Source organism: Schistocerca piceifrons, chromosome 4 (assembly GCF_021461385.2).
Source record: "Schistocerca piceifrons isolate TAMUIC-IGC-003096 chromosome 4, iqSchPice1.1, whole genome shotgun sequence".
NCBI lineage: Eukaryota > Metazoa > Arthropoda > Insecta > Orthoptera > Acrididae > Schistocerca > Schistocerca piceifrons.
Window position 1 is genome coordinate 236,998,957 of NC_060141.1, and position 18,996 is coordinate 237,017,952.

General features: G+C 40.4%; 1 protein-coding gene across 1 annotated transcript in view; it reads left to right on the forward strand.

Moving 5' to 3' along the window:
* The window catches only part of LOC124795098 (peptidyl-prolyl cis-trans isomerase B-like), a 58,465-nt gene that overhangs the window by 32,383 nt on the left and 7,086 nt on the right, over nt 1-18,996 (forward strand). The window contains exon 2 of the mRNA XM_047258932.1: nt 17,366-17,570. Within this exon, the coding sequence (XP_047114888.1) occupies nt 17,366-17,570 (205 nt within the window). The remainder of the gene's footprint in view (nt 1-17,365; nt 17,571-18,996) is intronic.

Genomic DNA, 18,996 nt, shown 5'->3' on the forward strand with positions numbered 1-18,996 from the left:
TTATAAGGTTCTTGATAAAACTGTTTGAGTTGCTCTTACATTTGACATATCATAAGCTTAATATAATAAATATTATAAAGCGTTAAAACCCCGATATTCATTGATAAACACCCTGTATTCCCACCTCCTGTACAAGTGATCCTGCTGTAAAATATTAATCTCCGAAATGAATCACAGTATTAAAAAAATACTTTTTCGGGACTACTGCGCACAGTATGGTTTGATCGCCAAAGCTGGCAGCGAGACGAATCAAAAATGTCGAATTCCAGAGACCTCTCTATTGATTCAGCACCAGGTAGATGAGAAGCCATGTATGTATGGGTGCACTGTACTGAGTATGAGCCCATGAAAGACAGTGCCACCTAGAAGATAACGCTGATCCATCTTAATTAATTATATGTCAACATAAACATCAATTACACATCGTATTTCATTCCCATAATAACCACGCTGTGGCTAAAGTGCACTTACGATGTCGGCTGCTTTTCCGTTGCATGTTGCTGTTGGCAGTTCGTTTCCGTTGGTCGTAGCTAATCGAGTAATAGTTATTCAGACATATATGATTTAAATGGCCAATTAGTTTTCTGACAAAAAAGAAACAACTTAATGTATGAAATCCATCGATAATGTGTTGCAAATTATAGTACGAATGTATTATTTGTTATGGTATACTCACGGAAAACTTATGTTCCAAGACACTGTGCTGATGCATTCGACTTTCTGAAAATCATCTGTAAGAACGAATGCAGAAATGTTCTCGGCATGGAAACCTCTTAGCGGAATGTATAACTTATAGTATTCCGATCTTGCTGTAATTACAAGATGCATAACATTCAAGATTCTCCAACACAATCTGCTTCAGACAAACCGAGGTATACAGTTTGGATGACTGGTTTGCAAAATCAGGTGTCACTGAATACAACTGCACTGTCGAAGATCTCCTTATTCATTATACATATATCACACCCGGGCAAGGAAAGTGACACAAGTCAAAAATTGACAATGTTTAGTTGATGTCACTGGAAAATACGTGTGAAGTGCCCCAACGTGGACGAAATAAGTCACATCTCTATCTCGCAATTTGTCAGCTTCGAAGGCAGTTGTATATGTTCGGCTGTAGACTACTTCATGATTCGCTATATCAAGAACCGTGTATTTTCAGCGTTGCTACTGGCAGGTGTGTATGGGTCATTCAAAATGCGCGGCACATTCTATGTTCTTTATAAAAGTTAAGTGTAATTTTTAATACTATTGTCTCCGTTTGTACAGTGTCTGTATCTTACATTACAATGTCCTTCAGGCGTGCATGCATTCATTGCATGTCTGAAGAAACAGACACTGTTTTGATGATTACAGCTGTTGACAAATTACAAAATTTCATGTGTTGCAGCGTACAAGGAAAAACGGAAATTTTTCCGGTAGGAAAGGTTCATATTGTACCCCTATTCTCGGCGAAAAGTACTGCTACATTATGTAAGGCTATTTACGATTCTACGTTTTTGTAAACCGCGTTCCTAAAATTGTACCTAATTGATGTTCCTTATTAAATTGTATTAATTTTCGTAAATTATAATTTTGTATTTTTATTTTTCTAATAAAATAATTTCAATTCATTTTTCATTCCTTATTCTAAATTATGTACTAACTTTGCCTGATGTATGTTCGGATGTCGTATTGTATTACAGTGAGTATATATATATATATATATATATATATATATATATATATATATATATAATAGAGGGAAAAATTCCACGTGGGAAAAATATATCTAAAAACAAAGATGATGTGACTTACCAAACGAAAGCGCTGGCAGGTTGATAGACACACGAACAAACACAAACATACACACAAAATTCAAGCTTTCGCAACCAACGGTTGCTTCCCTCTTTCCTGACGAAGCAACCGTTGGTTGCGAAAGCTTGAATTTTGTGTGTATGTTTGTGTGTCTATCAACCTGCCAGCGCTTTCGTTTGGTAAGTCACATCATCTTTGTTTATATATATATGTGTGTGTGTGTGTGTGTGTGTGTGTGTGTTATTTGGGATGGAAAATGACAAAAGTATTACATGAACGGTCATAACAAAAACAAATAAATTTTTAGAGAAGCAAGGAAAGTGGCACAAATCAAAGAACTAATTAGTAATTACCTCATAACACCTCACATTCAACGAGACCAGAAGTACATATCCACATTACTGTTGTGTAGAGTATAATGAAATTTAATATAAAAAATAGTTATGTGTAATTTAAAGGAAGCTTATATTAATTATATATAAATTACACCAAATTCTTTAAATCGATGTTTCTCAAGTATCACGTTTTTGAGTTGTGTCACTGTTCTTGTCGGTGTGCGATGTACCTCTGAGAATTTATGTTGTTCATGCGCAGGAAGGTTCAATCGATTTGGCGCCTGTGTTGTGGGTGCCACGGTCGGCAGAACTCACATATTTGTCGACGACTTACCTCTGACTGCTATCCTTGCTCCGTGCTCTTGCATTGTACCGTTTTCTGAAGATTTTGCTGACTGGAGACGGATACATTCGTGTTGCTCGCCAATCACCTCGTCTCGAACTGATGCTAAGCAACGTAGTGGCCGGCTACAGGGACCCGTCTATTGTTGTGAGTTGCGGCACGTCGCGGTTCCGTTATTTACTCTTAGAGGAGACGTGCGGAAAATAATCACCGCATAACTAAGGCAGCTATCCAGCGATAATTCCCGGGGCGTATCTAGGATAGGGCAAAGCCCTGGGACACCCGAGAGCAAAGAGAACAAAGAAAGTCACGAAAAAGTTTAAATGGGAATGAAAAGTGGGAAATCAGTCAAATTTATCAATTAAGTGAACTCTTTCGTTATGATCAAGTAATCAAAGATAGTTCTGGAAATTGTCCAGAGGTAAAGATACGTGACTCATTTACCTCCTTCACTCAGGTGAAAGGTCAATGTGCAGTAGGACACGAAAGTCAGTTAACTAAAGTTATAGAACAAAAGGGCCGAGATGTGAGCAAACGCAACGAAGACTATGGCGGTGGATCCGTCATGAGTGATGTATGCAACTGTATGCGAAAAAGAATCAAGTCACAATTTAAATATACTTTTTGAAGGTACTGGACGGGCTAATCAAGAAACCGCTCTGTATTTCGGAACAGCTGACATCTACAAAACGTTTTGGCCTCCCAGTGCTACGGTGGTAGAATTTAAAAACTTATTCCGCGAGTACTTCCAAGATAAGGCTAAGGACACTAAATTCAATGTGTTGGGTTGGCTTACGAGACGTCATCTCTGCACATACAGAGATATTCATTGACACCGTTCTTCCGAGTAACGAACTAATTGTACCAACAGGTCTTCAAATTATAATGGAATATCACTACTTTCCTATTCATGTCTAACTTACTAGAAAGAATCAATAAGTATGCGACAGCATGCGTACGCAATACGTTCCAAAACGCCGCGCATAAAAACTGATTTTCCGATGCTCATACCTCGGGTTCTATTGCTAATTTAAAAAAAAAAAGGTAGGTTCAAGTGTTTTGGATAGACATTGGACGAGGGACCATTTGTGTATCCTTTAGGATGAACGTCTTAGTATCCCTATCCTACAGTTCAGGGTCAAAGATTGAATATTAAGCACTTCCTCCTGCTTGATGGGACGTTTGGAGGCACCATTAGTTCATGAGCGGTTCCTCGGAAAACCCCACAAAAAGAGTTTTTTTTACTATATTTTCGCCTCACCAGCAGACCAAAACTCAGCAGCGGATTTCGAGACGGCTATGGGCAGCAAATGGCTGGAATTCTTACGATATATTCTTAAGATCCCGATCTCGAACAACTTTGAAAATTTTCTCGCCATCTTTATCCGTTTCCGGGATGCAGATGTTCAAAGTTACCCTACTTGTACATATAAAACACGCACGTAAAATCCGGTGTGAGGCGAAAACGTAGTTTTATAAAGCGACGTTAACACGGAGAAATATGCTGTTAAGTGTCTCCGTTATCATCTGGGAGCCCCACGTATAGTACTGAAGCACATGCAATTTTTTTTTTTTTTTTTTTTTTTTTTTTTTTTTTGCTCATGAAATCCGGTCTGAAGTGTAAAATTAGTTTCGCGTTATTTCCGCTTCGTGTAAGTAAACTATCTAAATTTTACTGACTAGCTGGCCGCAATGCCCGAGCGGTTCTAGGCGCTTCAGTCCGGAACCGCGCGACTGCTACGGTCGCAGGTTCGAATCCTGCCTCGGGAATGGATGTGTGTGATGTCCTTATGTTGGTTAGGTTTAAGTAGTTTCAAGTTCTCGGGGACTGATGACCTCAGATGTTAAGTCCCATAGTGCTCAGAGCCATTAAAACCATTTTTTTTTTTACTGAACAAGCGGAAAGACGCTCCTATCTGGGTACAAAAAATGCGAAAATGTTCGTGTTTATTTAAAAAAACTCGGACTGAAAACTGGGGTAACAGCTGCCTCGTTCTACCTTCCTCAGCATCTTTAAAAATGTTCCCAAAAAATTTGGCATGCGCACATATTCGCGCTTTTTTATGCTGAGAGAGAAGAAGACAGTGGCAGTGGGCAAGACACAGAAAAGTAATAAATACTGGAAAACATTAGAAAGTGGTTGTGTTTTATAGAAAGAGCGAAGGAGACTATGTCAGCGTTAGAGAAGGAAAGGAACACAGTAACAGTGGAACAAAGTTGACAGTGACAGAGCAATGCTTGGAAAAGAATGATCCAGACACTGCCGAGGGGTGCGGGGGGGGGGGGGGGGGGGGAGAATAAAGAGATATTGGAAGTGAGTGAGAGGCGATGATAATGAGAGACACAGTATATTACAATGACAACGAGGAAGAGAGTGATAGTGACAGTGAGAAGAGGCAGCAGCAGTAAGAGGGAAGGAATGAGATATTAGCAGTAACAGAGACAAAGAGGGACACAGTGACTGTGAAAGGGGGCTGTGGCTGTGACAATGGCAGAAAGAGATGATGAGGTAGGCTGAGTGAGTGAGTAAGAAGGGCAGCTGGCAAGGGATGGGTATCAGCGACTTACAGCGATGGACAAGTCACTAGTGGGACTGAGTTACGGTTAGGGTAGTTCGTGCGAGTGACAAGTGACTTGCATGTTAAAAAGGTTGCAAATATTTTCGCACGCCAAAAATTTAGGAAAATTTTAGAAGGTGCTGGAAACATAGAATGAGGCAACTGGTAACACACTTTTCAGTCAGAGTGTTTTAAGTAAACAGGAACATATTCCCCTGATCAGTATAGTACCTAAGGTCTTGAAACCTGAGAGTATGTACGTTAGCGTTGCGTACGACCGTTTAGGAACAGTGCTGTCAGAAAGGATTATATAGCAAACTGCGTGATGAAACTTTCAACATCATTGAAAGACACAGCACTGAGAGGAAATTCTCTAACGATCGAAGAACAGTAAAGTATACTGACATAGACCTTAAACAAACTTAGAGTGACATTTTATTTACCCAGTGATTGACAACATTTATTCGCAACTTGGTTTTAAATGATGAAGTAAGTTACTGGCACCTATGGTAAGGTGAATTGATAAGAAATTCATCGACCATGTTCGGTGTAAAAATGGTTCAAATGGCTCTGAGCATCAGTCCCCTAGAACTTAGAACTACTTAAACCTAACTAACCTAAGGACATCACACACATCCATGCCCGAGGCAGGATTCGAACCTGCGACCGTAGCGGTCTTGCGGTTCCAGACTGAAGTGCCTAGAACCGCTCGGCCTGTTCGGTGTACAATACTCTAACATAGCTGATATCAGTTTCCGCAACTTACGCACAACCGTGCTGATGTTTCTAATAGAACCCACAAAAGTTGAGAGTTCTTTTCCAAGCGAAAAATATTTTTAAAAATATACGTTTTATTCACTGAGTCAGGAGCAGTCATCTTGTTTGGCAATACTTTCGGCAGCAGAAGGGGGATGTGTATGGTCAAAGAACTGTTTGACCGGATAGAGTGAGTCTACCAATGAAGTTGAAAAATCATAACTGGCAGAGCCCAAAGCAAGATGCCGTACACCTCGCAAGAACGCAGTTGACAAACTGCAAGACCCGTCTTTTAGCACATAAACTACAAAGATTCTTCAGCCCCTAGCTATCCACCCCGCAGGGATAGTGCAGATAAAATTAAGCAAACAACTTTATTTTGTTTTTTGTGAGAGGTTGAAATACAGCTTCACCAGTGGCTCACGGTCTTACTGTCTTGGTGGATAGTAAAACTGTTCCATTGGACAGTGATGTCATTCGAAAGACATCACTGGAGTGCACGTTGAAGGTGTGGCGGTGGGACTTGAAGTCCCATACAACTGTGGAAGTTCAGTTCACAGGCAAATATTAACTAACTTCAAACTACATTATGTATCAACAGTGGCGGTTGACGATGGTCGATACCCATCGAGTGGTCAACACTAACGCTTCATTAGTGGCCGTAACAGTGCTATTGTCAGAATCGGAGTCCTCAAGGATGGTGAGAGGGACAGGGTGTCGGTGCCAGTGCCGGGGAGGTGTGGTGCCAATGTTTTGTAAGCCAGCGACCGTGTCACGTAGGGCTTCTACTTTGGCATAGAGACACCTTGCCTTCTCTCACATGGGCGCCTTGAGAGCGGCCACGCCCATTTCCTCGTGGAGGGTAACTACCCTCGTAGGGGAGGGGCATGAAGGCTCCACCGAAACAGCTTATTCTGCTGGCGCTGGAGGGTCTGCATCCAGGAGGCACTAATCGTAGCCCACACAGTGGAGCCATAGGTGAGGGAAGGGCGGACAACCATCCGGTACAGCCGGAGCTTGGTGTTGAGGTTCAGTTCCCTGCTGGTGAACATGGAAACAACATGTCGCACTTTCCACTTCACCTTGGAGAAGGAACAGGCTTTAATGCATGATTCAATAAAAATTATCCTCTGCCACCCACTTTACAGTGATTCGTAGAGTATAGATGAATGTGTAGATACGAGAGGTGTTCAATAAGTAATGCAACACATTTTTTTCTTGGCCAATTTCGGTTGAGAACATGCGGAATTTGTTGTAAGACATCATGGAATGTTCCCGCTTCAGTCCCTATAGTTTCATGGAGTTCTGATAGGTGCCGGCGCTATATGTAGCCTTCAAAATGGTGTCTCTAACGCAGGTCCGTTCCAACCAGAGAGCGGTCAGTGAGTTTCTTTTGACGGAAAACCAGAGCACCACAGATGTACACAAGCGCTTGCAGAATGTCTGCACAGACCCGGCAATGATCAAAAGCACAATGAGTCGTTGGGCTTAGTGTCTGTCACCATCGCAACAAGGTCGCGCGACCCTGTCCAATCTCCCACGTGCCTGCTGGCCGCACACAGCTGTGACTCCTGCGACATTGGAACGTGCGGAAACTCTCATTCAGAGTGATCGACAGACCACAATCAAATACATCGCTGCTCTATTGGACGTCTCTGTTGGTACTGCTGACACACTCGTTCACCAACTGAGGTACTCACAGGTGTGCGCACCCTGGGTTCCTCGCCACTTAACAGAGGACCATAAAGAGCAACCAAGTATCGTCTCTGCAGAACTGCTTGCGTGTTATGAGGCTGATAGAGACAATTTTTTGTCGAACATCGTCACTCGCGATGAAACATGGCTTCATCGTTTCGAATCGGCAACTAAACGGCCATTCATGGAGTGGCGCCATACCACCTCTCGTCCGAAGATAGTTCAAAGCCGCACCCTCAGCCGGTAAAGTCACAGTGACGGTCTTCTGGGATTCTGAAGGGGTTATTCTGTATGATGTCCTCCCTCGTGGTGCAACGATCAATTTGACATGTATTTGAAGACAGTAACTTGTTCTCGAAAGAACAGTTACTGCTGATGACCGTGCAGCTTTTCCCTGGAATAAATGATGACTAACTGACAACCTAAGCTGCCGACAGGTGTTGTTGTTATACCTCGATGAGGGCAGCTGAAAATGTGTGCCCCTAGGGGCACAACAACATCTGTCGGCAGCTGAGGTTGTCAGTTAGTCATCAATTTGACACGTATTGTGCTACCCTCAGGAAATTGAAGAAACGACTTCAGTGTGTTCGTCACAACAAAAATGCAAACGAACTTATCCTTCTCGATGACAACACAAGGCCTCACACAAATCTCCTTACCAAAGAAGAGCTCACAAAATTTCACTGGACTGTTGTTCAAAAAATGGCTCTGAGCACTATGGGACTTAACATCTGAGGTCATCAGTCCCCTAGAACTTAGAACTACTTAAACCTAACTAACCTATATTTACCCTGCTACATGAGGATGTGCCTTGTACTTAAAACGAACTCCATAGGTCAATAAGGTTTTGACACTTTATTTGTATACTTTGACACAATCAGATACTTTGACACATATATGTAAGATTAACACACAATCGTTTGCTTTACATTTTTTTCTGTATGTTTTGCTCATCGATCGCAGTTCAGCGAAAACGCCTTGTATCTTAAACGAGTAAAAACGTTATTAGAGATATTCTATTGAATTTGCAGTCTTTCTACTTTCACATAATTTCTAGGAGTAATTTTAAGTTCTTTTCAAGCATGTTAAGAACCTTTTTAGCCCATTTTTCTTTGTCACTGCAGTACAACTGCAGGAAGTGTCCATTACCCAGACACAGCGCATCATAAAGTTTTCTTGGCGAAAAATGCTGACTGAAAACATAGCTTTGTTACCTCAGAACCCTTGTGATGACCCTAGGACCCTTGCCATGTGTTCAGTACGTCAGTTAAAACTACGGTTACGTCTGAGACCACATATTATGTGCGTAAGAACGGTAACTTTGAACCACTGGATCTCGGTAACGGGTAATGATATCGAAAAAAGTTTCAATGTTCCCCGAAAACATCATCTTTACCATATCTGGTAAAAATTTCGACGATTTGCCACGATATAAATTACAGAAGTGGCCATCCCAACAATTGGTACTTCTGGTACTCAAAAATCATGGTTTTTCGGAATTTTCTCGCGAACTGCCCATGAACAAACGATGCTTTTATAAACATTCTTAGGTCCGCACCAGACCACACATAATGCAAAAGAACCAATAAATTTGCTCAATTTGTGTGGGCTGGAGGAAGTGTGTAATGTTTAAATTTTGAACTTGTGCTGTAGGATAGCTTTAGTATGCCAGTTCTTCCGAGAGGTATACCAGTGGTTGCTAGTTTCGCGCACATCTTTTTGGAACGTATAATTGCAGTAACCAAAAGAGAAAGGTTAGCGCTGAACATATGTAGGACCTCACGCCGGATAAATATTTATGTTTAAAGAAGCGTGTGAAATGGGAAGGCAACTGGAAGACTCAGATGTGTTGGAAGGACTCTGGGAAAGTGCAGAATATCTGTAAAGGAAGTCGTCTACGATACGTCAGTGCGCTTAATGTTATTCAAGTACCCACTGCTCCTTCCTTTTAGTCCTTATTAAGAAGGCATCGAACTATTATTCAGAGACGCATTGCTAAGATCGTAACAGATCGGTATAGCAAGGATTCTAGGAGAAATTAAATGGAAATGTTTGGAAGAATGACGACGAGGGTTCTCATGAAGCCCTGCTGAATAAATTTAAAGAAGCGATCTTTGAGAAAGACTGTGAAACATTTCTACTGCTTTCAGAGTTGTATAGGTCACGCAGGGGCCACGAGCGTAAGAAAAGTGAGATTAAATTGAGACACTTTTTTTCATCACTCACTACGAGAATGGAATTTCAAGTCGCTACTGTTGGCACGAAGTACCCTCCGTCGAGCACTATACAATGGACTGTGGAGCAAATACGTAGATGTAGGTTCCATATTCCACAGCACGTAACGGTCATTGACTTGTTGCGCGCCCTGACGTGGAACTGCACACTCTTCCACCGTCCCCTTCCCGATCCGTTACAAAGGCGACGTTTTCGTTTTAGTGTGACGTCACTGCTAGCAGCGTGGCGTAACAAAACAGCTCGCGTCTTTCACTGCAGACTGGAGGGAGGGACAAAAAACACGGTGGGCGATGCGTGCCACGCAGCTGCGGCGGTGAGCTCATCCCAGCCATCCTCCAGAATGCGAACGCACTTTGCGTCGCCTCTGCAGCAGCTCTGAGCTCAGCATGCAGCAGAACACGCCAGCTCTTAACCAAGGGGCAAGCACCTCCCATTAAATATTTCCTGTATACAGTGGCAGATACAGAAAACCTCAAGGAGGGGCGCTAAAGATTTCTTAAGCTACCTTTACTTTTACCGTAATAAAAAATAATCAAGTCACATGCAAAGTTTAAGAAAGTTTTATTTAAACTTATTATACACATATGCATGGCAATGCCATCTTATGACATAAAAAAGTTACAATTGTGATTCTGCCAGTATATCTGCTGGTGGTTTTTTTAGGCTTAATGGTGACTGGAATCTTCAGATGTTTCTACTTTTCTTTTGCTTATTATATAACGATCCATTTTATTATAGTGTTACCACGTATGTATATTAGATGTCAATTATTCTCGAATAACACTATTCGCACTGAAAAATGCAACACTAGTATACTTAGCACTAAAACACACACGGTCACACTCCATGTATTTCTAATATCACTAAGCACAACACTGACTGAAGTCCGTAGTAATAGCCCACTTTTTATCACTTCCAATTTATCGCGACGATTCTAGCTTTCAGAGTGACCGCCCGGCAGCGACTCTGCTTCCCTTCTACATGTGGCTCGGTTGTTTGGAGAACATTCGCTGCCAGAATGTCCGCTTCCAGACTTTTATGGAATGTGAACAGATACCTACTGTGAAAGCGACAAGCCAATATGTACCTTAAGACATTTAATACAAGAGCGAATTTCCAATGATGACATCCGGCAATTTATGTGTGTGGAACTTTTATTGTCGATTCCGTTCCTTTCTAGCGCATTCGATAGAGGGCCTATATAGTAACAATGCGTTTTTAGGAATCTTCTCGAAAGTGACTGTTACCGGAAATAAACGTATCAATGATAAAAATATTGGTACGAGTCTCGTAACAATATTTTTACTATTGATGCGTTTATCTCCGATAACTACTATGAATTACTATTATTAATACTTCACAATCAACTGATCACTCTCACTCTTGACTAATCTTCACAGCTGCGCTTGCTACAACTAGGACTTTTTACTTATTCATTATTCAGTCTGATGTCAACAACTACCGCCCAATCTCTCTTCTGACTGCCTTATCCAAAATGCTTGAAAAAGTAATGTATTGTAGAGTAGCTTCACACCTTTGTAAAAATAAAATTTTAACAAAATGTCAATTTGGTTTCCAGAAGGGTTTTTCAACGGAAAATGCTATATATACTTTCACTAATGAAATATTAAATGCTCTGAGTAACCGGAAGCCACCCGTTGGGATTTTTTGTGATCTATCAAAGGCTTTTGACTGTGTAAATCATGGAATACGTCTAGATAAGCTCAAGTACTGTGGTATGAATGGGACAGTGCTCAAATGGTTTAAATCATGCCTAACTGGAAGAGTGCAGAAAGTTGAAATAAACAGTTCACATAATATGCAGAAAACTGGTGATTTCTCAAACTGGGGAACAATCAAGAATGGGGTGCCGCAAGGTTCGGTCTTGGGTCCTCTGCTGTTCTTAATACATATTAATGACTTGCCATTCTATATTCACGAAGATGCAAAGCTGGTACAGTTTGCCGATGATACAAGTATAGCTATCACACCCGACAGACAAGAATTAACTAGTGAAATTGTAAACGATGTTTTTCAAAAAATCATTATGTGGTTATCTGCAAATGGGCTCTCATTAAACTTTGACAAAACACAGTATATACAGTTCCACACAGCAAATGGAATGACCCCATTAATAAATATAGACTTCGATCAGAAATTGGTAGCTAAGGTAGAATATTCAAAATTTCTAGGTGTATGTTGGTTGGTTGGTTGGTTTGGGGAAGGAGACCAGACAGTGTGGTCATCGGTCTCATCGGATTAGGGAAGGATGGGGAAGGAAGTCGGGCGTGCCCTTTCAGAGGAACCATCCCGGCATTTGCCTGGAGTGATTTAGGGAAATCACGGAAAACCTAAATCAGGATGGCCGGCAAAGGGGGCTCGCCCCCCCCCCCCCCCAGATGTTTCCGCCACTGCCTGTATACCAGTGCGGTGAAATATTTGAATTTTTTTACAAGTGTGTGAAAAACAAATTTTATAGGCTGCTTCCGTCACTTTATGTTTAACCTATAAATAAATAAACAAACGCAAGGTTCAAATGGTTCAAATGGCTCTGAGTACTATGGGACTTAACATCTATGGTCATCAGTCCCCTAGAACTTAGAACTAATTAAACCTAACTAACCTAAGGACAGCACACAACACCCAACCACCACGAAACAAACGCAAGGTCACCAGTTACTAAAATGTAATACTGCAATTACAACACGCTCCGGCGGCTTTGGTCCACCATCCTGTAACAACTCGATGTTCAGCTCAGTGGCACTGCTCGCAGGAAAACAACAGGCTGGAAATTCCTGCACACTTTTGCATCTATATTACGTACACTACCTAATCAAAAGTGTCGAAACACTTATTATAGTGTCTGTCCACCCTTCGACTTTATGGCGGCCTGAATTCTGCTCGTGACACTCAAAAATTGGTTCAAATGGCTCTAAACACTATGGGACTTAACTTCTGAGGTCATCAGTCCCCTAGACTTAAAACTACTTAAACCAAACTAACCTAAGGACATCACACACATACATGCCCGAGGCAGGATTTGAACCTGCGGCCGTAGCAGCCGCGTGGTTCCGGACTGAAGCGCCTAGAACCACTCGGCCACCGCGGCCGGCCGTGACACTTTAATGAGGTGTCTCGCAGGAGGAATGCTAGTCCATTCTTCCTCCAGTGTAGCGGCCAGAGAAGCCAGTGGTGTTTGGTTCCGGAGCCCAGAGTGAAGTCGACTTTGTAACTCATCCCAAAGGTGTTCCAGTGGGTAGAGGTCAGGACTCTGGGTAGGCCAGTCCATTTGAGGATTGTTATTGTCCAGAAACTCTTGACTCACATATACTGTTTTATGACAGGGTGCATTGTCATGGTGATACAAACAATCTCGGAACTGTTTCCATAGACCTACTGTACACAGTACACACTGCTGTAAAAATTTGTTTATACCCTTCTGCATTTAGCATTTCTTTAACACAATGAGGAGATCACGTCCCAAGCAAGAAAACATCTCCAAACTGTAACACCACCCCCTCCATACTTCATTGTTGGCACCACAGATGATGGCAGGTAACATTCTCCAGGTGTTCGCCAAGCCCATACCCTTCCACAGGATGGCCATAGAGTATAGTGTGATACATCACTGCAAATCACTAGTTTCTGGTCTTCCATTGTGCAGTGACATCTCTCTTAACACCACCTCAAGCATCGCTTAGCATCGAATATAGAAATGTGTGGCTTATGAGATGCTGCTCGACCACTGTACCCCATCCTTTTTAACACCCTATGCAGTCATTGTGGTAGCCGGACTGCTGGTAGCACTTTGGAACTCACGAGTGGTTCTATCTGCTGATTTCAGCCACCAACCACAGTGCTTGACAGTCCTTGTCTTGTCAGTACGTGAGGTCTGCCTGACTTTGATTTAGCTACATTGCTCCTTTGCATTTCCACTTCACAATCACATCATGAACGGTTGATTTGAGCCACTTTACAAGAGCTGAAATGACTGATGGATTTGTTAGTCAGGTGACAATCAATTAGTGGTACACGTTTGAAGTGACTGAGCGCACCTGACCGACCCATACTGCTATGACTGCTCCTGTACTGACGACTCAATATCTGTATTTCCAATCTCCATTTATACAAGCGGGTCCACTTCTAGAGACATCTAGTGGCCAATTCTGTATTCGATACTTTTGTCTTAAGATTTTCAGTTTGTGGATTACACACTCAATTTTTACGATGTGTGCAGTTTGTAAATACTCTCACCTATCAGCACATGTCTTTCTTTGTTCTGTAATTTTTACATTCTGCTTGAAATGTGAAGGTATTTTGCCTGTGTGATACATCCTGTATAACAGTTGGAATAGTTTTATCCTGGTTGGTTCTCCTAAAGATGTTAATAATTGATGTTAAAAAGTTCCTGCACAATTCTTGTATAATCTTCAGGTTCCATATTTCAGCTTTTTCCCAGGAACTAGTTGCACACGATTTTTTATTCTTCTTATATACGAATATTATTTATGTTCTCACTTTTGAGGGTTGGAATGGGTGGCTGTATTGGCAGAAGTCAAATTGCCACTCTTCAGCCCTTAAATTACATAACTTATAATCATAACATAAAATAATTTAAGAAGTTAAAAAAGGCAACCATGTTTATAACAAGATGAAGGAGTTCATTATTTTTTCATTTGGAATCGGGTGGTGTGCATAGCGTCGATTGTGGTTGGAAAGAAGAGTAGATTTTAGGGATGAATTTGTTGTCTGAAACGAAATCACGATTGAAATTTCATTGGAAAAGAACATGAAATGTGTTGAGGTGTAAGCCAGCATTCTCAAGCATGTAGGAGATTACAAGGTTTTGGGAATCAAGACTATGGGAGATGTAGGAGAAGCAAAGGTCTACTAGGTGTTTGATGAGGTGTGATAAATTTATGAGTAGGTGAAGGGCACGAGAGGGAGGAGGTAGTCAAAATTGGAAAGCAAGATGGAGTGCACATCTTGCAAGGAGTGGGAGGAGTAGAAGTCCATGACACAATGGGATAGCTAAGCACGGAGCAGATGAGGGTTTTATATGTGTGGATGATCCTCGTGGTATTTAATACCCGTTTTTGCTCAGTCAGTACTTTTTTTTTTTTTTTTTGGGCTGGTTAGTAGCTGAGGGCTTCAGGTTAGTTTCTGATTGTTAGTCCAAAATATTTTGGAGTTTTAGTTAAATGGATTCCACAAAACGTGCAGAACCCTTCATGGCCTTCATGAACAAATTAGTCTTTACAACTCAGTGACATAATTTCTTTAACATATTTTATCTCAGCAGATATATGAGTGAGTTCATTGCATTTATGATCTGTGCACGAAATACTCTCCCTAAATTAGTGCTGCTTTGACTGTGTAACACAGTAGTGCAAGCAAAGTCTGAGAAAAGGTTTTAGCGAAAAGGCTGAAACAGCAGATTACATGATTCTATACGAATGATGTGGAACTCATACCAAGAAATTTTTAACACGTCTTTGGGAGAACCAGTTATTACCAATCTGTTCCATCTGGCATGCAGAAAATATTAGATGGGCAAAATACCTCCAGCTTCAAGAAGAATGTACCAATCCCAATACCAAAGAAGACAGATGCTGGAAGGTGTGAGTTTAACTGAACCATTAGTTTAATAAGTAGTGGGAAAATAGAGACACAGATTATCTAGGTAATAAAGAAACAAACAGTAGAAACTGACCATAGGGATTTCAGTTTGTGTTCTGGAGAAATGCAAGAAACACTAAGTAATACTGATACTGTGGCTTAACCAGGATGACAGATTGATGAAGAAAACACTGTGGTTAAAAAACCCATGATAAAATTGAGTGGAAGACACTTTTTGAAATTCTGAGGTTGTCAGTGATAAAACATGGGAACTGAAGGATCAACTACAACTTATACAGACCGTAGTTCTAAGAGTCGAAGAACATGAAACAGAAGCACTAGTTGAAAAGCAAATGAGCCAAGGTTGTAGCTTATCCCTGATGTTATTCAATGTGCACATAAAGCAAGCTGTGGAGGGAACTATGGTGTAATTTGGAATCTTGTAATCTTATGCATGAGATCCAATTATGACAGCATAGCTCTGTCCAAATCAGTCATCCAATAAAATGCTTTACTAGTGAACTTGGCTTGTGAAGTTTTGCAGATCACCCACAGACTGACAATATCAGGAATATATGAAATATTCAAGGTTTGCCAAATGACACTGTAATTCTGCCAGAGTTAGCAATGGACTTGCAAATCAGTTGAACAGAATGATTAGTATCTTGAAAACAGGTTACAAGAAAAGTAAAACAAGAATAGTGGTGGTTAGTCACAGTAGATCAGTGTGCCCCCACTCCATGGACTGTAAATTAGTCTCACAATTGACGTGTTTCACCCAAGTCTCGTCACTGGTTACGATTCGGTCCAGTAATGAATCACCATGTTTGTGGTAGACCTCCAGAAATGTCAACATTGCCCCCATTCACCATTCTTTATGGGGCTCTGTAATCATTTTTGGCACCCATCATGCACAAAATTTGTGGTAGCCTAGCTTTTGAGTGACAATTTCAAACAACAAAGTCTGTGAAACTTGTGGAAAAGAAAGCAAAAGCTCTGTTATTGTGAAGCGACAGTTTTCACAATTCGTTTCATCAACTTTAGTGACAAGATCATCAGTCACAATGCTCAGGCGTCCACTCTTCTCTTCATCACAAACGTTGGTTTGGCCATTTTTAAACTGGATGCACCATTTCTGGACGGAATATTCACTCATTACATTGTTTCCATACTCTTCGCACAGGTCACGATACATTTCTATATGTTTTAGGTTTTTTGCCAACAAAACCATATCACAGACCTCACCTCACAGCTGGTGGGATTTTTGATTGCAGCACAAATTTCAAATTCAAATATAAAAAAAACCAGATGTGCAGAAACGTTCCTGCGGTCATGGATGGATGCCAACTGAGATGCCGAGCATGCACATACCAAGACATACGCGATTGGCGCGTGCCTAGTGGCATCAGACAGAAATGTTCCCTTCTTTCTGAATAGCCTTCGTAAAACACTAGATCTTCTCTTGAGGAATGTTCTTAGAAAAATTGGATATAAACAGTTGTTGGGTTACATTCCCATTAACATATAGTGTGGGAATGTTATTAGAGGTGCTTCGAGTCAGGGCAGTGCCTATATAACATACATAGAAACACTATAAAAGAGCCCAAATTGGAAAAAAATAGTTATGATAATCAATATCTACAGTTAATTTTGGATGGAAATACAAAAAAGGTAACAGCAAAAACAGAAAGATATTGATATTGCAAAGCACTTAATGCCAGTTTTCTTGTCTAATATATTCCTATCCTTAGTAATAATTTACAAGGATTTATTACACTGTTACTTATTATTCTATTATTTTGTTTGCAAGTGAAGTGAATGAATAATCTGAAGAAGTCACAGAAAATAATCTTACATATCTGTCATTGTGCTTCTATTTTTTATAAGATAATAAATCTTACCTAGCTGCAGTGTTTACCTGACATGAAGAATGTGAATAATTTGTTATACTGTTCCTAGAAGTATGCATGTGGACATCCATGACCATTTTGTAACTAAAATTTATCAACCATTTGTGTGACCTGCAGGCAAAAGACTACAAAGTAACACATCAAGTATACTTTGATATAACTCATGGAGATGAAGATCTTGGCAGAATAGTAATTGGGCTCTTTGGAGGCATTGCACCAAAGACAGTTAAAAATTTTGTTACTATTGCCACAAAAGGAGTTGATGGTAAAACGTATGCTGGCTCAGGATTCCACAGAGTGATTAGGAAGTTTATGATTCAAGGTAATTTCTACTAAATGTGATAATATTATGCTGAAAGTTTGTTTCCTCATCTTGTTTATAGTAATCATTATATTCTTATAATTTTTGACATTGACAACATACTCATTTCAATAACACAAAGTACTGTTTGGTACATTCTCCACATGTACTCCACAAGTTATGTTGCAGTATATGGTGATGAGCACTTTTGATACCATTGTGATTTCTCTACTTTCCTGTTCCAGTCACAAAGTGAATGGGGAAGAACAACAGTCATTAGCCATTCATATGTGCTCAGATTTTTCTGGTCATTTTGCAGGTAATATATGAAGGAAGAAATATGTTACTTGACCCTGTTTGGAACATATGCTCTCAGTATTTCTGTGTAAACCTCTCCGTGATGCACATCTCTCTTGTAGCATCTGCCATGGGACTTTAATTAAAATCTTCATGGTGCCCTCGCTAAATAATCCTATGACATATGTGCCACACTTCTTTGGATCTTCTCTATTAATCTGTTCTGGTAAGGCTCCTAAACTGACAAATAATGTACTATAGAGGCATCTCATGACGACCTTGTAAACAACTTCTTTTGTGGCTGATTTACATTTCTTTAGGTTTCTTCCAGTGAATCCTAGCAATATCTTCTCTTTTTCCTACAAATAGTTTTATGTGGTCATTCCACTTAAGGTTACTCCACAAAGCTACTCCCTCATATTCTGTTTACTACAGTGAGGCTTAGTGGTGAAGTGACAGATTGTCATTCCAGCACTCTCATGTTTAATTTCTGGCATAATTTTTATGTCACACACTGGTTCAAAGTCCAAATTAATACTGTAGGTCCCTGGGAAAATCAGCTCAGAAGACAGTGTAAGGCAATACTGTGGTGTTCGAGCTGAACTTGGTTTGATGACAGCTTTATCTTTTACCTACTGCTTCAGTAATTAATTGGCAGTAGTGTAAATGACTAATAATTGGCCTTATTCATTTTTATGCACATTACGTTAAATTTATCTATGTTAAGGATAAACTGCCAATGCAGTTGAAAACTGGCTATGATGTAATGTCTGCTTTTTGATAGTCTTTCTACTGTTGTATGTAGCGAACATAAATCTTTTAATTATAAACAGCTTTATAATTTAGTTTATTTACCTGCAGATGTGAAACTGTGATTACACACAAATTTCAGGAAAGTACTGGCCAGTAAATTGCAAGCAGATTTTATGAAGGAACTCTAAATGTTTTAATACAAGTATAGCAAAATATAAAACTATATTGATGGTATTCAATAGGAAGATCAAGTCTACAAAATGTTTTCGCTATTTAAACACTGCAAAATTTTACTCTAGGACAGGAAGGGGTTGTTTTCTCAATGTGAGTGGGTTAACATTAGTTGTAATGTGTTACTAGTATACTTTACTGCTTCTGTCTGTTGATGTATAACTAG